Source organism: Rissa tridactyla, chromosome Z (assembly GCF_028500815.1).
Source record: "Rissa tridactyla isolate bRisTri1 chromosome Z, bRisTri1.patW.cur.20221130, whole genome shotgun sequence".
Taxonomy (NCBI): domain Eukaryota; kingdom Metazoa; phylum Chordata; class Aves; order Charadriiformes; family Laridae; genus Rissa; species Rissa tridactyla.
The window spans coordinates 76,120,212-76,142,417 of record NC_071497.1 but is presented as its reverse complement, the minus strand read 5'-3'; the positions used below and the strand labels follow the sequence as shown (position 1 = coordinate 76,142,417).

The window sequence follows — 22,206 nt, the reverse complement described above, 5'->3', positions numbered from 1 at the left end:
GCAAATATGCCTTTGTGTGGCACATTACCAGGTCAGCCCATGCCAGGTGTGCCAGGCCTTTACATTGCTCTTCGTGGAGCATTAGCAAACATTGCACCAACTGTGATGTCCTTCTCTGGGATACCTGGGAGTGATCGTGACTCTCCTGCGTTAGCGCCTGAGCATGTTGTCGTGGTTTAACTCCAGCCGGCAGCTAGAACCACACAGTTGCTCCCCACAGTTGGGGTGGGGAGAGAATCGGAAGAGTAAAAGAGAGAAAAAACTTGTGGGTTGAGTTCAAGATGGTTTAATAGGTAAAGCAAAAGCGGCACACGCAAGCAAAACGAAACAAGGAATTAATTCCCTGCATCCCATCGGCAGGCAGGTGTCCAGCCATCTCCAGGAAAGCAGGGCTCCATCACCTGTAACGGTGACTTGGGAAGACAAACACCATCACTCCAAATGTCCCCCTCGTCCTTCTTCTTCCCCCAGCTTTATACACTGAGCATGACACCATATGGCATGGAATATCCCTTTGGTCAGTTGGGGTCAGCTGTCCTGGCTGTGTCCCTTCCCAGCTTCTTGTGCCCCCCCGGCCTGCTTGCTGGCAGGGCGGTGTAAGGAGCGGAAAAGGCTTTGAGAGCTTAGCCACAATCAAAACCACCATTGCGCTATCAAAAATATTTCTTATGCCAAATCCAAAATATAGCACTATATCAGACGTGAGTAAAAAAATTAACTCTGTCCCAACTAAAACCACGATACATGTGCACCCCGTCAGGCATGCAACTAAGGCATGGAGAAAACAGGGAGTCTGAGGACCTAATGTATTTTAAACCCTTGATGTTTTCCCAGTTGTGCCTCCAAAACCAGTTTAAAATGATACGCATTCAAAATTTAGGGACTTTGATTTGGTTCGTCTCATGGTGTTTAACGGCATTACCCCACCGAGAGCACTAGGCAGCACAGGCAGTCTTGAACCTTGGCTGTCACGATGCCCAGCGCTTGGGATCTGCTTTCTCATATACTGAGCTACTGGTTGGATATTTAGTGCTGTAGCCTGAAAAAGAAGGGGGGGAAAAAAAAAAAAAGGTTTCTAAGACCTGTGGGTATTTGTGGTTGTTCCATCAGCTGAACACAGATTAAAAAATAAAAGTTAACTTCTAAGTCTTGCTCATATGCAAAACCTGACCTGTCATGGAAAGCTGGTGAGTGGAGGTATGGTATGCTTTCTGAATTTTTACCTGGACAGGGCTATTTACATTTTTAGAGTGTATACATACCACACTATGTTTGGTGGCAAAACTGACTGAAGAAATCATGTTCTCCTGCCTAATTCTCCTGGACTATGGATACATGCTTCTACTACTATGGCACAACTTGCTGCCCCCTCAGATCTGCTACAACCACTGCCTGGGCAGGAATTTCTCTCTGTACTGAACTGCACCCCATGATCTGGATTAAAATAACCCTTCCAAAAATGATTGTATTTAACATGGATCACTTCACAGAGTCTGGGAACAATATGATGGGAGCAGAAGCATCAAGTATTTTCTAATCCGTATTCAGCATTGGATCTGATGTATTGTCTAGCTACATCCAGAGAAACAGGGCCAAGAAACTAGCCATGTTTTCCATCTGCCGCATCTCTTCTCTGTTCATCCGAGTTGTGCCACGTCTTTTCTCATTTTGCTGCTCATCACTGGGCTGGTGGGAAGTGCCTCCCTACACCTCCTCTTCTGCAGCACAGCCCTTAGCAAGCCACGGTTTTGGATTAGGTTGTAGCCCTTTGCAAATTCCACGAGCCATAGCTCATTGCAACCTGCCTCTCATGCAGGAGGAGCTTTGCAGTTGTGTTCTCAAGCCAAATCTGGCTCTTGTCTCTCTTAAATAAGGTTGAGTGTGGTTGGCGAGAAAGCATCCCTTCCCTATTGAAGACGCATCAAAATAGTTTCTTGCTGTGGATATTAAAGTGCTCAGAGCCCATGATTAAACTGTCAGTAGCCATAAAGCAGGTGGATTGTCTTTGGAGAAATGTAAGCCCTAGTGAGACAGTTTGCAGAGCATTGTAGGTAAAAAGCCTTTCTATAGAGAGAAGGGATAATTTATTCATAGCTTTTAACGCCAAATTCCCATAAAAGAGGAACCGGGAATTTGAGCTTTAAATAATTTTTGCTATAGGCTTTGGAAACATGGGGAAGTAACACGTGTCCTGTTAAGCAGAGCAGTTGGACCTGCATGGTTACTCAAATATGTGAGCCCCTGTTGATTAATGAACAGCACAGGGTACCTGGAGTAAACAGAAATGAAAAAAAACCCACAAAATAATCAAGTGGAAAATGGAATAACATAAAAAAAGTCCAGAAGGGCTGACATATACTGTGGAAGGCAACTTGAGAAGATTGAAGCAGTGCTTCACTTTGCCTCTGAAAATAGCTTGTGCCAGGGAAATTGAAGGCAAACAGGAAATTGCCTTTTTTTTCTGACTATAGAAAGTTTTTGTGTGTTTTATGGGTTTTCAATTAATTCAGGAATAAGAGGCTGTCTTACCAAAATCTGAAAAGCACTTCATGCCACGTGAAAATGAAACATGTGAGAGGTCATTTTTTTCCAGAAAGCGCGAAGAGAAATTGAAACCGCAGCAGTGTCTTTGAGTGACAGGAGGCTGAAGACCCGTCGTTGAGATTTTGGAAGAGAAACTGAATCTCACATTTAAAAGAAAAAAGAGAGATTAAGTAAAGAAAAAAACAAAACAGAGTCAAGAAAACTGAACAGGGATGTGCATTTTGATCACCAGTGGAATCTGGGTGGGGAAAAATATCCTGAGGGAAATTGTTGATAGATACAGGTGCAAAGATGTTGGACCCTAGAGGTAGGAACGAGAGTCCAAAATACCCCGAGAAAAAGACCTGGGACTGAAAGGCAGGCAGAGCTCAGGTCAGCCAAGAGACCCCATCTGTCTGTAGAAGCATTGATAACCAACACAAATGGGAGCAGGACCTGGAGCACCACCAAAAGGGACAACGCCACCGTCATTCGCTTAGGTTTGTTTTACACTTGCAGCCGATGGTCAGTGAACTACCAGGCTGAAAACAGACTCCTGGAAATATGAAGGTACTGGCACAGGTTGGGGTGTGAGCAGACCGGGCAGACAGAAGCTGCAGCCAGCGTGAGAGTGGCTTGCTAGGCAAAGGAGCATGAGGATTAGATGTGTGAGTCAATAACAAAGGAGCAAAGGGATATATTTGCAATATTATGAAAATAATGGGTACACCTCAGTGCAATAGGGGTGTGTCAAGCCCTTAATGCCATTGTGTGTGTGCCCATTGAATACTGACACATTCTCAAACGACACTGTGGTTTGGGCAAGCAAGGAACTGAATTTTGCATAAAGGGTCAGGTCAGCTTGGGAAGGATTTATGACTCCTGGGCTTTAACCAAGTAAGAGGCTATGCTAAATCTGTGTGATCAAAATGACATACCAGAGACATAATTGGTACAAATGGATATGGCAAAGTTATCACCTGTGCCTGCCCTAAAAGACAAGGTTTATGGGAATGGTGAGCCTGGAAGGATATTTGTGCTGGCCATGATCGTGACTTACGTTTGCTGCTGAGTGAAGATGTTCAATGAATGCAATCCTAATCAAATGCACTGAGAAGCTGAAGGAATTAAAGACGCCCTCCATGCCAAAATAGTGTATTGTTGCAGTCTTGTTGTCATACTGCAGTCACACCAGAAACTAGTGATTAAAGAATCACAGTAATTAACAAAAGCCATGTGTCAGAGCTGAAGGAAGTTTCAGGTTTTTGTTTGTGTGACGCGGATCTTAACTCTATTGTTTGTTTCGTGTTATTGCTGCTGAAAGAAGGCTTATAACCACCCTCTCTTCTCTGCTCCCCCACAAATATAAACATCCTTTTTTCCCCCTCTGCTGAAATTACACGCCTTGCTAATTGAGTACACAGCTGGGAGAGGTTTGGTAGCTGCGCACAATTTTTCTAAAACATTTGGCAAACACAGCAAAATCCAGAGTACAGCAGTATAGCCCTATGATGATTACAAGCAGCCCGCCTTTTGGCACCCTTGCACTGCCGGGGGACAGTGATGATCAGATCTGTGTCTCCTGGTGCTCCAGGAAATCTGAGGTCTTTCCCTCTGGGTGTTTGGGCAGTGTGTCTTGCTCCTCCCACCGTCTTGTGGGGAGCTCTCAGTCCTAGTCAGGAGGGTTTTGTAAGACATAATAGCGATTCTAAACCATGGAAGATGTTGAAAATGACAGGCTGAGGTCAGTTAGGGATGGAAAGTAAGGCTGGTCAGCAGGGTTGAGAAAGCTTTAAGTTGTGACGCTGAATATTGTAACTTTGAGCGGTTTAGCTCCATGAACAGAGGAAACTTTGAGGAGACGTGTTGCCAAAGCATTTGTTCTGGTGGGCAGAAACTACCAGCTGTAGATGAGTGAATAGAAGGGGGATGTCCGTCAGGCAGAGTGGGCACAGAGGGGCTCCTGGACACGGCGGTGAGTGGCAGGGAGAGCAGGTCCGGGGCTGCGATGCGCTCAGGGTGTGCAGCACTTGGTTGGCCGGCCGGCCGCAGCTTACCTGCTGCTGTTTGCCTTATCTCAGGCTCATTGAATGGCAGCTGCTAAATATAGCTTTTGCTTTAGCATCTGGAATAGAGATCTGCACAGAAATGTTTGACCTATGCAATGATTGTAGACTTTTCCTTAATGTTTACCTTCATTTTCTGAAAAGACTTGAAGCCCAGGCTTGCACTGGGCATGGTTCAGTGACGTTGTGTCAGGCTTGCATTTGGGCAGTGGCATAGGCAGTGTTCGCGGCTGCGTGTTTCCAAAATAACGATGTATTTGCTATACTTGTCTCCTTAGACACCCTTGCTCTGCGCAGATAGCGTAGAATAAAGTGCAAAAACTTCATTCTGCCACCCAGAAAACTTGTTCTAGGTAAATTACAATTCCCTCAAATGTCTCAGCTTGGCTCCACTGGCCAGCTAAGCGACTGGTACAGCAACCCTGTTGATTCAGGCTCCCCGTCAGCCAGGCAGTGCCGGCATTTCCCATTCTCACAGATCTTCACAGGCCGTCAGCGTCAACATCACTATTAAGTACTTTATATAAACTGATCCTTGGAACACAGAAAGTTTCATTACAGACAAGTTTCATTTAAAGCTGAATTCCTCTGCATATCAGGATATATTCAGTGCCTTAAATGTATTTCTGGTGCCTGGCTTTAGGCTTCTGGGCCAGGAAGTTTGCAGCCTGTTGGGGAAAAAATTTATTCATAGCCGTACAGGCTAGTCCACCCCAAACACGGAGGGTGACCAGCAGATGGACAACAGCGTGAGCCAGCACATGTCGAGCACAGGCAGATGTACAGGAAACCAGTGCTTCCCGCTGCTTCCCCCTCTTCAGGGAGGCTGGTCTTGCTCTGGGTAGTCACACAGTTCCTCTGTACCTCAAGTACGAGCCCTGTGTGTGTGTATTTTTCCTTTTCATATAGGGCCAAGGTAGTAGGAATATCCTTTTCTGTCTCTCTTCCACCAGCCCCTTCTTTCTGCCATGTCAGGAGATGAGCAGATCAAAATGTCCAAGGTAAGGTAGCCCACACTGATGCGGTGCAACTTGCAAACCTGAGATGGTTTTGCATTTTAAAGCACACTACGTGACAAACTGTAGTGGGTGGCCACTGTGCTTAGGAGTTTGGTTCTCCCATTTTATGGAGACAGAATTACATGTATGAGCTGCATCACGTCGTGCTGCAGGGATAGAAACCCCCACTGTGAATTACTTCCTCTTTTCTCTTCCAGAAGTTCCATGGAGTTGGACTAAAATAAAGTTTGGGGATGTCTCTATTCGGATTGAAATTTGGAAAGAAGAAATTGAAAGGTGAGTGCGGTGTGGTAGTGCCATTGTCACGGGTGACAACATAAGGAATGTAAATACAGCACACATGCGAGCCCTTGAGAGACTGCTTGGGAGCATGACTTACACCTGCAGGGCAGGCAGAGGAAGGCACACTTTCTTTACTTTTCCTGCATTTTGTACTACTTTGGGGGAGTGCTGCGGCCTGTGTGCCAGTGAACGGGGGCATGTCTGAAAAAGAACAGGCTGCAAAGTTTGTGCTCTGTCATGACACATGACTGGCTTGGGGAAGTTGGGTTTTGGCATCCTTTCTAAACGGATCTCTTGTTGGAGTGGGCAGAGGCGCAATGCATAGTGCCCTCTCTCAAAGCAGTTTATAAAATATACCCAAGAAGCAAGACATCATGAAGGTCTGATGCAGACTTCTGGTGATGAAATGTGTTAATGGTGATGTCCAGATATTCCCTTCAATGGGAGGTAGGAAGGAGAGTAGGCTGCATCAAAAGCAGCGTGGCCAGCAGGTCAAGAAAGGTGATTCTGTCCCTCTACTCTGCTCTGGTGAGACCCCACCTGCAGTGCTGTGTCCAGCTCTGGAGCCCTCAACACAAGAAGGACATGGACCTGTTGGAGCAGGTCCAGAGGAGGGCCACAAAGTTGATCCAAGGGCTGGAGCACCTCTGCTATGAGGACAGGCTGAGAGAGTTGGTGTTGTTCAGCCTGGAGAAGAGAAGGCTCCAGGGAGACCTTATAGCCCCTTCCAGTACCTGAAGGGGGCCTACAGGAGAGATGGGGAGGGGTTGTTTGCAAGGGCATGAAGCGATAGGACGAGGGGCAATGGTTTAAACTAGAGCAGGGTGGGTTTAGATTAGACATTAGGAAGAAGTTCTTTACAATGAGGGTGGTGAGACACTGGCACAGGTTGCCCAGAGAGGTGGTGGAGGCCCCATCCCTGGAGACATTCAAGGCCAGGCTGGATGAGGCTCTGAGCAACCTGATCTGGTCGAAGACATCCCTGCTTACTGCAGGGGGGTTGGACTAGATGACCTTTAAAGGACCCTTCCAACCCAACACATTCTATGATTCTATGATTCTATGATTCCAAGAGCAAAGTACAGAGATGCCCCCTGAGAGCACCCCAGCAGCTGCTGAGGGCAACATTAATGCTGGAGGGGAAACCAGGGCCTACAAAATTCCCTCCCTGTGAGCTCCACATGGCATCCAAATAAATGGGTGTGGAGATAGGGAGCAGCCGTTCTCTGCAGCATGGTCTTCACCAGACTTTGTAGCAGAAATCCCTGCAGAGATGAATACTTGGAAGAAGTCCAGCTGGAGGGCTACTCGCATACCCTTTAAGTGGGCCAGCTTCCTGCAGCCTCTTAAGGTGCATCTTCATCTGTACCAGGGCTTTGGAGGGGGAGCCACTCAACTAAGTCTCCTGTTTTATCCCTTCACCTCCAGGCCCAGGGTGTGATCTCTGGTCAGGGATCCATGTCTGGAGGCGCTGTGAAGAGAGAAAGCCTCCAGCCTTTCCTGTCCAAGGTGTTCCTCCTTGTATTTGAGGAACGCAGAGATTGGTCCCCTACTTATATCTTGACATGAAATTATTTTTTTCCCAACCTCCCTGCGTTCCGAAGATAGAATAGCTTTTTTCCCAAGGGTTGGTTTTTTTTGCAATTGTGCTGCTGTGTCCCCTTCCTGGTGCTAAGACAGGGGCATCCGTTTGCTGCTCTGATAGTCCCAGGAGGGGAGGTTGTGATTGCTGACAGGGAGGGGTCTCTGCCGGCCTGAGGTCTCTTTCTCCATCTTGGCTTTGGAGATGAGGGAGCACAGGCTTGTCTGTGAGCCACCATCCACCCAGGGCATCCCCACTTGTACAGCAGTAGCTGTTCTGATTGTCAAAAAGATTATGCTGCTATATTAGGAAAAAATCGTGTTTTGCCTGGCCTTGTGTCTGGGTTTTAGCAGAGAAGCGTTCATCTGCCCCTTCGACCAAGTGTCTAAGAAACTCGGATCTTCCTAGATATAAAACCCGTACTATATAGGGAAAGATAATTTTTTTTTTACATGTTATGCACTTTTGATCACTAGTTCAAAACCAATGAATTCAAACTGGAGGAAGTTCAGAGAAGGATAAGGGAAGCTGGGGTGATCAGGGAATGAGGAGCTTTCATAACAGGAAGCTAAAAGAGGATTTTTTCCCTCCGCTTTTATTTTTAATTCTTTTGTGTTGCAGCCCAAAAGCTGAAAGGGCTATGATTCCTTCTTGCAAACATTTCACTGGAGTAAATGCCAGGGTTGAAGTGCTATTTTGATCCAACAGTTTATAAGCCTTTGTATTTGTAGAAGTCCTCAGGACTGTGCTGCCTGAGAGCAGGCGCAGCTCTTCTGCGGGGAACATCCCATGCACTTATCTCAGAGGGACAGTACTGCCCATGGAAATACCAAATTTCCATTCCAGAAACAAAGCTGGATGACAGTTAACGTCACTGAAGAGCCGTGGTCATGATATAACTTTCATGGGAGGGAACGGATTACCTCAGGCGCCAGCTGCTGAAACTGCGATCAGGATCACTCCCATGAGAACCAGTAATATTTTGCAGCTTCTCCCCAGCAAGACATGGCTTTTTCACATGAGCTGAGACAGAGACAAAATTAGGAGAGTTTTTTCAGGATAGGTATAGTTTAACTAGTCATGTTACATGGTCTAAATTTCTTGGAGATAAGAATCAAATTTTTTGTAGTTTTATGTTCAAGTTTATGTACAAGGAATCAGGAATGAAACCAAAACTCAGCTCCATGGAGCAGTAATATGTGGTGTCATGTTAGGCATACAAAAACTGTTGCAGGAAACCACTTCCTAGACAACTGAACCTTAGTGAAGCTCTTCAAGCCAAAGTGGGGAAGTATATCTCACGCAAGCACCAGGAGTGTTTCTGTGGAAAACAGGCCTGAGATCTTTTCCACGGAAGTTTAACCTACAATGGACATTGATGAAACAAAGAGGAATGAGGAGACTTTTTGCTCATGGACTATGTGGGAAGAAATAAGGATCATGCCTTGGCGATGGCTGATAAATGTGGAACATCTCTGGTCACTGGAGTGACCCCATGGCAGCTTTACTCAAGTCTGGATGCTCATATCTTGAGGATGGGGATGGTCAAGTACCATCTATGAAACCAACAGAACTAGGGAGCAGGGAAGACTCACCTACACAAATAACCCTATCTCAGGGTATGTGCTTCCAGTCATTGGCAAGAACAGTCATTGCTGCAGCTTCGTCTCCATAAGCCCAACCTAGGGGTACTGTGCGAGGAAGAGGAAGGACATAAATTGAGCCAGGGCTTTTGGGAAGCTCCATTGCGTTTTGCTTCTTGCTGCTAGGGACAGTCTTCTCTCCAGGGCATCTGTTTTTTGAGCAGCCAGGTGCCAGGCAGAGCCTGAGAGGGGTAGCAGCTCCCTATGGAGAAGGCAGCCCAAGACTGGCCTTACAGACATAAGGCTTGGCTTGCCTTCTGGGACTCCCATTCAGATCTGATAGGAAATGCCTTACCACATCAGACATTGAGTATGAAAAATGTATTTATTTTTACATAATTTCCCATGAGGGAAATAACTGTGAATTGAAAAACTTCTCGAAGTTCCTTTCAGAGATGTATTTATTTTTATGATTTTTTACATCACTTCCTATCACTGTGTATCGCTGTTATTAAAAACATGTGCAATTGTGTCAATGCCACAATGCTGTGGCATTACCAGCGTGTCTAGGAGACACTGTTTTCTAGTAAAGGAAATTATATGTGCCAGCCAGTCACTATCAGACTAGTTTTTAAAATAAAAATAAATTACTATTTCAGCTGCTTTATTTGACATTCTGATATTGATCTAAATACTGTGCAGTACTGTTATAAAAAACAGCATACAAAGTGATGTAAAATTCTAAATCAAATTTGAAAAAATACAATTTTCAAAATCAGAGTTATCCAAAATGAAGAAGAGACAGAGTTTCTGCTGCATATGGAAAATGCCTGCTTTCATTCTAAAGCGGACTGAAAACAAACGTGGAAAGAGGTAGATGCTTCTTGAGAAATCACCTGTTGCAAGGCATTTCTGAGACGTGGTGAGTCCCCACCCCTTGCCCAGAGCCAAGGCAGGTGGGTGAGACATCACTGGGAGGAGGAAGCGAAGGAAAACCAGAACTGGTACGATTGCAGGAGACAGGGAAAAGGAGAGATGAGGCAGCATCTGTCTCTTCCCAGAATAACCTAAAAGGGAATATTTTTTATTTAAGGCACTTCTTCCAGGCCTGTATCCCAAGGGCGCTGTTTGACCACAGGTGTAGTACATGCTGGGAAAAGCTGAGGCATCCTTTTGGAGACCTCTTTTCTTATTTTCTCTCTCCTTATGATGATAATATCAAATACCACTTTTAGAAAAGGGCAGGATTGAACTTTAACCTCATACTAAAAATGTACTGGACCTGAGGCAGAAATAATTCCAGTTCACCCTCCAAAATTTTTATTTCAGACCTTACTTTTGATATATGAAAATGGAGATATGTCAATACATCTCCCAAGCGGGCACTCTGTGAGTGATGCCAGAAAAAAGTTAATTTCATATTAATACCTGGTCCAGGGATGTATGAAATGTCTCACCTGTGTTGGCAAATTCCAGTTGCCATGTAGTGTTTGTTTAGCGCCAGCAGCAGGCTGAGCTCAGCACCAGGCACAACAGGCACAATCCAGGAGCACAAAAGTAAGTCTACTTCTCCTTAAAGGAGAAGCCGCTGCCCGAGCGTTCCCATGCTACCCAAGGAGTCGCACACGCGCCACCCGAGTCTGTCGCTGCACAGACCAGGGTCCCTTTGCAGCGGGCGACCCCCGCAATTTTTGGTCTGGGGTCTTCCAACACCTTATTGGAGTCTTTTTCTGTGCCCAGGCAGGCCGGCTGTTGACTGCTCTTACCTTGTCGATGTGCAGTCTCTGCTGACGGGTGTCGCCTCCTTATCTCCTGGTTTGCGCTTCTTGTGCAGCTGAGCTCGCTGTCAGAACGTGGGGAACTGAAAAGTTCCCAGACTTGGGAAAAACACTACCGAAACATCAGTGCCTTATCCACATTTTCCGCATACTAAAAGACTAAACACAACACTAGGAAAATTATTAAGAAAATTAACTCTATTACACCCTAAAGGCTTCAGCAAATCTAGCGACTCATGGTAGGGAAAGCTAGGCAAACAGCATAAATCTCACCATATTATAACCCTACGTAATTTATTCTAATTAAAACTTATTTAGTTAAGATAAGCAAATAATGTGTCTCAACATTTCTTGCATTTCATTTCTTCAGGAGGAAGGAGGATGCTTGGTCTTTTGAGGCAAAAAGACATGATAAAGAAAAATTTTATTTAATAATGGAGGAACAAGCAAGAGGGAATAGGGCTAAGCTTATTTATGGTGGTGGATCTGAATGGCCTTGCCACAGTTTGTTTGTTTTTTTTTAATTAAATCCCTCTCACTCAGTACAATCTAGTCCATTTCAGAGATGAAAATGCATGTGATTGCCAGCATAAATCCTCTTCAGCCACAGCAGCCAGAGAGGCTCTGTAGTGGAAGAGGCATCTACATGTCGAAAACGTGCAGTTTGGTAACATGGAGCACTGGGGAGCCCCTCCTTTGAGTCAATAATAAAAAACACGTTTGTTTGCCAGGCAGCTGGGCATGTTTCTGCTCCAAGCAGGGCTTGGCAGTGACCTTCCCCTTCCCTGTTTCCATCCCACCAGGTTCTCACCGCTCCTCCTGCCCCAGCCATGCTCGCTGCACCCTGCCAGGCTCTGGCTGGGGTTCAGGGCAGGGATGGGCTCCGCTTTCGTGCCGTGAAGCAGCTGGCACCCCGGCACTGGGTTACAGCGCTAGGTCGGCACTCGGATGACGAGGATTTGGCTTTTGTCTGTGTCCCAGACTGGCTGTGAAATGTAGATACGTAACCAGTGTGAGGCTCAGACCTGTCGTATGGCTCTTCCCTTCACCCACCTGTCCTCTGATCCACACTAAATGTTGAGCTTTTAGGTAAAGACCCCTGGCTTTCGTTTTGGGTAGAATTGTCTTGGTGCAGCTCCGAATCCAGCAAGGCACTGTTGTATTATGGGGGTGAAATGCTATGAGATCACGGCTATAAAACATGGATAGTCCTGTTCTCTTTGACCCGACAGTAGTGACTCTGCCCCGGTACAGTGCCTGCAAATCGAGAAACTGGTTGCATGCTTCATCTGTCATGATTGCAAAAGGGGAAATCATTGCTTTAAGCTAAAAGGAGATTTTGGATAATAACTTGTATAATAACCCCCCTAGAAGTTATACAATTAGAAGCAGTGATTCTAGTTGTCTAATACAGTATGTAATGACTTGTCCTCTCCCATGGAGCTGCCTTTCAGTGGACACTGTAAATTCTCTTTTTTGGGGGGAGGACAGAAGTACCAACGCACCGTGGCAGACTTCAGTTACTTGTGCAGACTAACAGCCCAGTAAAGATCAGAAATAAAGGCTAGGACTCCTCTGGCTGTGAAGAGATGGGTGGTTGCCCGGGTGCTGGATGATGGGTGGCACTTCTGCTCTCGCTGAAAGGTGGTACCGAAGCTGGGCCACACAATGGTGATGACATGCCCAAAAGTAGAGTCAACAAAGGTAAGAGGGAGGTGGGACACAGTGGAAGGAGGCACATCATGAGATCTGAAACAAAAATTGTGCTGCGACTGGTGGAGGTCTTCTGAGACTGCTTGCAGCCTTTTGCAGGGCAGACCTGAAATACAGTCTCAGGAAGGTCAAATATGTGCCCTTGGGAGCAGAATAACCATGTAACAGCTTTCACAACTTGGCATTGGTAAGGTTAATAGCTTTGCTGAGAGCCACGCTGCAAGGGAAGCTGGGGAGAGGAGTTCAGCTCCTGGAGGCCACTCTTTGTAGCTGGTCCAGGGCAGTGTTCATGCTCTTGAGGTCGCTTGTTTAAAGGGTGGAGTAGAGATCATTATTTTTACAGAGTTTATGTTGTCTCTGTTCTGTTGTCAGGCTCAGTTACGCCAACACTCCCCTAATTGGGCTGTGTTCGTTTCGTGCATGAGGTATCAGGCCTTAGTTTGTGTATGACTTGGCAAAACCAGGCAGACCTTAACCTCCTGTTTCTTGGAGCCACAAGACCTAATATCTACAAAACTTTTCCAACAGCCTATTGAAAGCATTGCTTTTGGCACATGCTCCTTAGCATAAACCAGAAACAAATTTCCAGGCTGTCTGACCAGATCTTGAGTCTAACCTTTTGCAGGACTTTTCCGTGCAGCAGTCCTAAATGCAGAAGGCTGGTAGGCCGGCCAATTACATTTATAGATGATTTTTGGCATAGGTTTAATTTTATTACATACAGATGTTATTTTGTGGTTTAGCTCCTAAATCTGTCTGCCTGAGAAAACAGACACTTTCCCAGTGACTTGGTCTCAGTGGTTAGACCAACAACTGGGCACTAAGCCATATTTATGTACGCTGAGTTTCCACTGATGAATAATTTAAAATAGTGGCAGTGAAATGATAACTTGGAGCAAAAATCCCATTCCTTCTTTCCAGTGATTTTTGACTGCAGTTTGCAGAAGCAGAAAGTTTGAGTTTCTTAGAGATATAAAAAAGTTTCAAGAAATTAAAAACTTCTCATCAGATAGCCACTCAGGTTTCCCCTCCCTTTTTCCTCAATGCTTTTAGAATCAACAGGGCATGATAAGACATGCGTGCTTGGATTTACAGCCAGAATACCCTAAGCTGTGGTTTCCAGGCACAGCTGGGGTGAGGCTTGACTTGCCCTAACTTTTTGTTTATTGTGGTCATTGAAGAGGCTTCATTTTTGTCCAAACAGTTCCAGAAACAAGTAAGAGTTGTCTGGCCTATTGTAGTTGAGAACCGCTGGTTTAGGAGACACAACAGTAAGAACTCACTCTCGTCTGCTGGTAAAAATAAAACCACTGAGGCACCATTGCCCTGTGCATGTGGTCGGTGGTAGCTCTCCTTTGGTGTAGACAGAGCAGAGGAAGTTCTGCTTGCTGATGTTGTTGGATGAGGTGCCCTTTGCAATTAGTTGTGGTTGCTCTTGCTTTAGCCAAAGGTATTGGCTGTTATTCAGTAAGGAAAATGAAAATATTGCCTCTAGAAATTAGCCTCATATTTTGTCCTTTGGGGACACCAGCTCTGACAGGAATGGATGGGTACGGCAGGCCAGAGACTTTCCATTCAGTTTTGAACCAGGTTCCTAGCTGGCCTTCAGAAAGCCTGCCCTTAGGTACCATATGATCAGGGACAGGAGAGTGACGTCTTGAGTGAGTTTCATTTGCTGTTTTATGTCCCGCTGCTTCATGTTCCTGTGCCATCCCTAAGCTGTTTGCAGGTATTTCTGTGTCTCACATAAAAGCCATTCCTCTTGGAGACTGCATCTCTCACCATGGTGAGAAGCCAGGCTCCTTCCCTCACTGGAGCAGGTGCACACGTGGTTTCTTTTTAGGAGCATTTGAGATCCTTTGTGTAAAGTGCCTCTTCCCTGGCTGCACAGACCCTGGGGTCAGGCTGAGGAAGGGGGATACTCCTCACTCCCCCAGCCAGCCCTGGGAAGAGGAAAGGACCTCGCGGCACCTCCAACGGCTACCAGCGGCACTTGGCTTTCTGTTTCTGTCCCCTGAAGGGCTGCCCTGTGTACAAAAAACAGAAAGTCATGGAGGACTTCAGAGCAAGAGTGTAGATACCCAGAGGGCTCCAGCCCAGATTAGCAGTTCTGCATGTCTACATGCCTCTCTGTCCACCATGCGCTTCCATCGCTCCTTCTGGTGAGGCAGCTGGGCAGTCCTGCTGTCTGTGAGCAGCATGGGCAATGTTGTCCTCTGCTGTGAGCAGCATGGACAAGGTTGTCCCCTGAGAGTGCTCAGCCATTCGTTTCAGGGTCGCCACACGTCTTTGGCTTGCTTGCGATGCTCCACGCAAGCCCATGGTGCGTGCAGACAGCTCTGCCCCTGCCTGCTGGTTTCCCTTCCCAGGACCAGCATGGGCTCTGCGAGCACGCCTCTGTGGCCCGGCAGGTTTTCAGGCTTTGTCATCTATTCCTATTTACGTGAAAGCCATTTATCTTTTCTGTGGCACTTATTCCAGGACCAGACTCGGAGCCCCTGGGGAGGGAACCAGAGTAGCACTTACTGTATGGCAGGAAACGTGTGAGTGTTGGGAAGTTCTGTTTTTAACAAACAGCCTTATCTTACGTCTGCTTTGATAATACTGGTTGCTCTCAGGAAAATTCCTGAAGGGGCACATAACACAATAGTTGAAGCTCTGCAAGCCTGGACCTCTTGGGCTCTGCTTCTGTTTTCCTATGGGACACCAGACAAGTTACTCTGATCTCTTTGTACATTGTTCTCCTCATTGTGAAAGAGGGGAAAAATGTGTCTGAGGAAAGCAGTGAAGGATTAAGACTTTGAGGGTCTTGAATGAAGCCTCTGTGGTTGGTATGAATCACCCAGTCAGGGTAGATGGGAGCCAATTTGGAAATGTCTGACACAGCTAGATGTGCTTGAAGGCAGGGAAAAGGACATTTACCTGCCAACACAGTCATATTAGTAATCAGAGCTCTTGATGAAAACAATCCACAGAGAGAAAAAAAGCAGTGATCTGAAAAGAGCCTTAAAAATTAGGGATGCTGTGTTATTTACAGGGTTATTGGAAGGAAGGGAGGAAGGCTAACAGTTCAACGCACTGAATAGCTGAGACACTTGCTAATGCAAGAGTGGATAAACAGGAAGAACTAGATGTCTTAACACATTATTTAATAGGTATAATAGACATGTGCTGGGATAACTCATGAGGCTGAAATAATAATAGAAAAGAATAAAGCTTAGTTTGGAAGGGTAACAGGGGTGGCAAGGGAAGAGATGTTTTCCTTGTATGTTCATGTGCTTGGAGATCCAGTGTGAAGAAAGAGATGAACAAATTGCAGATCTCTGAGTAATGCTACAAGGGTAAGGAACATGGGCAGAGCAAACCAAGAAGGGCAGCCTTTTGTGAAAAAATAAAACAAAATAAAAAATAAATATAGTTTTCTGAGAGACAGGGCATGGTGGTAAATGAGGAATTCTAACTATGCAGGGGCAGAGTTGAAGTGGTCTGTAGGGGAACACGACCTGTTCATCTGGCACAGCGTTTTGGTGAAGAGTTTTTTTGGAGCTAGAGAGTAGGCTGTTCCAGAACTACCTCCCTCCAACAGGGAGGAGCTGGCTGGTCCTGTGAAAGCAGGAGGGAACGTAAACAGGAATGATTATGAAATGATGGTATGATACTTAGGAAAAAGTGACAATAGCAAAGTCTTTAAAATGGACTTCAAGAAGGAAATCTTCAGTAAATATGAAGAACTAGTAACTGAGATCTCATGGGAAAGAAATCTAGGGTGGAGGGAGAATTAAAGAGAGCTGTCACTTCCTTAAATAATTGATATTAAGGGCATGGGAATGAGTTATCATCTTTCAGGGAAAGGCTCATAAGACTGAGTGAAATGGCAAAATCACAAACTCCTCATTCACTTCAGGCAGAGGAAGGATGCCTCTAGAAGGTGCAAAGCAGCTTGTTTTATCCAGCATAAACTGCGTGTCAAAAGCTCAAAGCAAGGAAAAGCTATGGAGGACTTAAAGGGCAATAAAAGTTGTTCTGTAAGAGTTGGGAACTCTGGGCTTCTCTAACCCTTCTAGTAAGAGGGAGATCAAAGAGGGTTTTCACTGCTACTCAGTGAAAAAAAAGCCTAGCAAATAATGCTAAGAAATCTGGGTTTGGATTTGTTGGGTTTTTTGTTTGATTGGTTTTTGGTTTTATTTTTGTTTTTGTTTTTTTTCTTTAAACATCTAACATAATAGTTTTCAGAAACAGAGGAGGAGGGGGGAGGTTTTGGGCTGGAATAAAGAGGGAATGGGCTGGCTATGTAAGGTAGAACATGGCCTGCAGCAACGCTGCCTTTGTGAGTTTCTGGTGCACAGACAGCCAAAGTTCAGATGACTGGGAAAAGAGCAAGCATGAGCCTCTATCTTGAAACAGGGGAAAAGAAAAGCTGAGAGATTATAGATATATTGGCTTCACTACTTGGGTAAAGGTTGAAACAACCCAACAAACCACTTCAAAGTAACTGTGCGGGGAAGAGGTGATTAACAGCCAGCAGACCTGAAAAACTGCATCAAACCAAAATTAATTCTGCGTTAGTGGTAGCCAGAGGGCTAGTGAAAAAGCCTTAGATAGCTGTCATGTATCTTGACTGACACTGGTGGCATTTTTACAAGTAAACTGGAGATACGTGCTCGAGATAAAATCACCATACATACAGTGAGTGCCAGAAAAAATTTTCATTAAAAAAAATACACTGACAATAGTTATCAAGGACTGATTATGAAACTTGAGAGATTCATCAGGGATGTATCCTGAGTCTGTTATTCAGTATTTTCTTCTACATCTTGGCTGGCAGAATAAAGAACACACTTAGTAAATCTATGAATGGCACCACACTGGCAGGAGCTACAAGTGCACTGAAAGATAGGCTTAGAATCGATTAGTTGGAGATGTAGGCTGAAAAAATTTGGATGCAGTTCAGCAAGGACAAATGAAAGATTTGCATTGCCTGATGAGGCATCAGCTCTGACAGAAAGGATCTGCCAAAATGGATCATATTCTGGAATGCCATCAGCTGCGTGCTAGTGATGCATAAGGATATTGTTTTAAATTACTTGTAGGTGAATTCCCATGTCAAATATGCATTGCTTACAAGATAGGTGGAGTGTCCCTTGTGCTTCTTTCAGATTTTGTAAGGACTCAGCTCCAAGTTATGGCCCATTTTGGCCCTGCGTGTCTAGAATGAGGTGAACTAGCTGGGAAGTCCACTCGAGAGCCACAAGAATGACGCTATTCCTCACAGACTGACCCATAAGAAGTGACTGAAGAAACTGGAGTCACTTACCCTTGGGAAGAGAAGACATAATAGCCTTCAATACATAATGAATTGTCTATGCTCTGTGTCCTTGGCAAGTAGAACAAGGAACTGAGGGGGAGCAGAAGAGCTCAGTTAGCCATCCCAGGAGAAGATATAATTTGTTTAAATTGAAGTCATGAGTTTTATGCACAATATGGGGAAAAAACTCTTCCAGGGGAAGGACACTGCAGCCCTGGTATAATCAGTCTGAAGAACAGTTATCACTGGAGCTTTCTAGGACATTTACTGGGAGTGTGGCCCAGAGACTTCAAGGGGAAGAGATGGAGCAGGGCAGGAGTAGTGAGCACCACTAGTTGTGTGATAATTCTTATTCAGGAGAAGGAACAACCTGTAAAACTAGTGCTGGCATTGCAGTGGGATGTGTGCAGAGGAGACTCAGAATATGGGCTTAGAGTGCTATGGTACCAGTCCACAGCACTGCTCTATCGGTGTCACCAGCCTCTTCAGTTCCCTGACATGGGGCAGTTACACAGAGCACAAATTCCTGATGACATTGCCTATTGGCAGCTCTGCTTGCTTTTTCTGGCACTTCGTTCATGACTGTATTGACTCTGTTTACCTTCAAGCATGTCTGATGTGTTTCCTCTTACTTTACAGAGGAAGAGAGACACCTTCAAGCAAACAACCGGGATTTTAATCTGCAGTTTGAATATGCTGTAAGTAACCAGCATGTGCTGTTTCATGCAGATGTAGTCACAGATGTAGCTGCATCTGCTTCATGTCTTGAGTGTTGTTTCAATGGGGTGACATGACTACATGTCAGCTATGACTCTGCAAACAAGGCGAGCACGTGCCAGATGAACCATCTGAGAAGGTTCATCATTGAATTAGCCATAGGGAGCTCTGCCTTCAGAGTCAACCCTGCAAATGGGCAGTCGAAGGAGATCGAATGCTGGAAGAGCGTAATGCAGTGACTTTACACACTTCCAGAAAATTATTTGTGAGTCAAAGTGTTTGCAGGATCAGAATCCAAGGCCTTTTAATAACGGAACCTGGGGGGACTTTTCTGTTGGAAACGTGTCTCCATTTAAAGTAAAACATGAAAGGAAATGTGTCAGTTCCTCAGCTCTTGCAATGAAATCCTCACTGGCAGGAAGGTTTTCAATCTGGCCTTTGTGGCTTCCTGCCAGCTTTATTTCCAGCTCCTTAACAGCCTACTTAGGATCACATCGTGCCACGAAATCTGTGACTCCAAGGAGCACCGTGACACGGGCTGGCTGTGACCCAAGTCTGCCAGGCTATGGTGCCAGGCAGCCCCTTGGGCAACTTCGTTTCTGAAGCTTGTGGGCTGTTTGCTGACGCTATGTGCGGAGGAGGGCTAGCCCAGTTGCTGGACCTGTACTGCCTGGCTGCAAGGTCATCTCCTCCTTGAGTCAATCCTGAAGCTACATTCTTTCAAAGCATTTGCAGCTGCCAACTGATATTGAAATTAATTTTGTCAGGTTTTGTCTTCTGCATATCTGAATTCCAACGGTGAAATTTTCATCCTTTAGTTTTACTGAGGAGCTCCTTTGAATCATGTTTTGGTTTAGGAACATCACAAGTATTTACTTGGTAAGAACTGGAAAAACTCAACATTTCAGAACATTTTAATTTCTCATGAGATTACAAGTCTGACTTGACAACAGCTTTGACTAAAGATCTTAACGTAGCTGAACTGTTGGCAGCATGGACTGGATGGTTTTCAGTGGTCACGTTTCATCCACGAACTAACCAACACAGGTGAGAGACTTCCTAGGTACAGAGCTGCTGCACATGTCCTGAATATGAAATGCATTGTTGTTAATGTACGTAATGGACTATGCAGCACTAATGCCTTATTAAGCCTGGTGATTTGAGGTTGGCAAAGTGCATTTCACTTGCACAGAACATGCCAGTAGAGTACTGGGGTGGGTATTGTCACTGCCTACAGATTTGTGGTCTTCCATTGAATGATTGCAATGTAGACTATGTGCAGCAGTAGGGCAGAGAAGCAGGAGGAAGGTGTTCAATGATGTCAGGGTAGAGAGAACAAGCAACAATTCTGGTTCTGAGCCTATTTCTGTGAGAAGCCATTCATAAGATTGGCTTTGCATGTCACTGCTTCCCAGCTGATTGCTCACATGCCCAAGGATTTGCAAATAACCAAAATTAAGGAGAGGACTGTGAGACCGCTGGAAGGTTTCCGTAAGGGTCTATTGATTAGGTACGAAAGTGGAGGCAGCCAAAAAACCAGCTCAATATAATCTGCTAAAACTTGGCCATGAATTTCAGTAATCCTACCCCTCTGTGGCTTATGATTTCTGGAGTCCAGTGTAGACTGCGGCTTAGGAAATCTAGAAAACTGTCCAGAAAGAGCCAAGCCTTGAAGTGGTGAGTGGGTGGTGAGATACTAAAAGACTTTAAGTGATGATGCAAGCACTGCCGTAACTGTACAGGGCTGCACATTGTTCCTGGTCTGCTTATTTTCAGTAAGTCCTGGCAAAAGTTCAGGACTTTTAAAGTGACATTGTCAGTGATGTATGAAAAGGACTAACCTTGCTCATAAGTTGCTTCAGATCCCATGCTATAGATCGCTGGGTGCATCTGGAGATGCCAAAAAGGGAGATGGTCTCCTGGTATCCTAACACCAACATATGCATGATGCCCTGAAAGTTACCTCTTCCAGTCCTGTAGTCCACTGCAAGGGTCAAATCTGGGCCCCTTCCTCTCGTTTTGTCTCGATTTGTCTGAATGCTGTGGGGTTGCGCTGCTAAGCATTAAGATGGGATCCAGGGGGACCAAGACTGCCTGAATGCTGGAGCCTGCCCTGGGATGCTCAGGGACAGCAGTTGTCTCTCAGCATGCTGACATTGACTAGGCAGAATAGCTTTTGTCTCCTGCAGCCACAGTCCTCCCTCAGGATGAATTGCCACCCTCATGTATTGAAGTTGGCCTGTGCACAGTAAATGATAGAATTGTTGGACTCCATTGTGGTGCTCAGCACTTTGGCATGAGAATCGGCATATATGGACAGCCACATGGTGATTTGAGTCTTTTTTACAGAGCCAGGAGAACAGCTGTCCTCCAGCTCTCAGTCCCACAAAGACCATTAGTCCTTGTCCTCCTGCACAGGAGTTGTCTTCTCTCGAGGCCCAAAGAAGGTTGCACCAATAGCTACTTGAGCCAAATAAAAGGGGCACTGGGGAGAAACTGGAAGGAAACCCAACAATATAACAAAGCTTAGAAAGTATTTTAGGCAGTGAAAGCACAGGAGTGAGATTTACTTTATGTGGTAACTTATGGCCATGTTAGCCATAAAACCTATAGAACAGGTTCTTGTAACAAAGCTAGGTGAGGCAGTAAATGTTTCTTTCGGGTGAGGCAGTTGCTGAGAAATGCCACTAAGGAAAAGAAAGGGAAATGTAAAAAGAGACATTGTGTATTGCCTTACTGCTGCAGCCAGGCTGTATGTCGCAGTTGGTGTGAAGGTTTGACCCTTTCACTAAAAAGAGAGTTTCTATTATGTAGGCATAGATCAAAGGTACAGAGATGCTTGTCCTTGTTTAGTCTCAGTGAGAACAGGGAAGTGGGAACCTACAGTTGGAGGTGGGTGTGTTGTCTTTGAATAGTTGGTGATTATCGTCCCTTCCTGGTGCAAAGTCTACAGGATATCTGTGAAGGGAGGAGAGTGTTGTTGAGAAAAACTTGAAAATTCTATTGTGTGTGGAGTCTGATATCAGCTCTGGCAGCTGCTGAAAGCTGTCCCTCCTGGTATGAAGCAAGGCTCATGAATACGTTCAAACCAGCTTTGCAGGAACCTGGTGCTGCACGGCGGAAAGAGGAGTCTGCCAATGCGTGCAAGGGCATGTCCAGATCCGTCACGCTTGGAGCTGCAGACCTCGAAGGGCAAATTCCCTCCCAGAGCTCACCAGAAAATATGCGAGAGGCCAAGCTGGAGTGTGTCCCTGCCACGCTGCTCCAGCCATGGAGCCTCTTTAGCTGAGCACCACCAGGCAGGAGGGTTGGACAGTGTGGGAGGCTGGACTAATAGGGTAGCATGAGGAAGAGAAGAGCTGCATTTAGTAGATGTCCCCTTAATGCAAAGGCTTCATGGTGAGGTGGAGGGACAGTTTCAGAAGAACTGAATGCACCCCATGGGCACATGAAATGTTTCATGGAAGACTGGAGTGGTCTCCTTCACCTGCATGAACGGAGGCAGTACAGACTGAGAGGGGGACGAGGAAAGTGTCTTTTGTCTGAAGAAGCCTCTTACGTGTCCTCTGATAATTTTTGCTGTGATTAGGTAACAGCAGGTGCCCATGGTTGAGGGCAGCAGCTTCAAGCAGTGGCTG

At 45.6% G+C, this 22,206-nt stretch overlaps 1 protein-coding gene across 3 annotated transcripts in view; it reads left to right on the top strand.

Moving 5' to 3' along the window:
* Nucleotides 1–22,206, top strand: part of LOC128902429 (phospholipid-transporting ATPase ID-like) — a 90,964-nt gene that overhangs the window by 13,715 nt on the left and 55,043 nt on the right. For all 3 annotated transcript variants that reach the window (XM_054185443.1, XM_054185444.1, XM_054185442.1), the window contains 2 exons: nt 5,806–5,884; nt 18,491–18,549. In XM_054185443.1, the coding sequence (XP_054041418.1) occupies nt 5,842–5,884; nt 18,491–18,549 (102 nt within the window). In that variant the 5' untranslated portion in view covers nt 5,806–5,841. The remainder of the gene's footprint in view (nt 1–5,805; nt 5,885–18,490; nt 18,550–22,206) is intronic.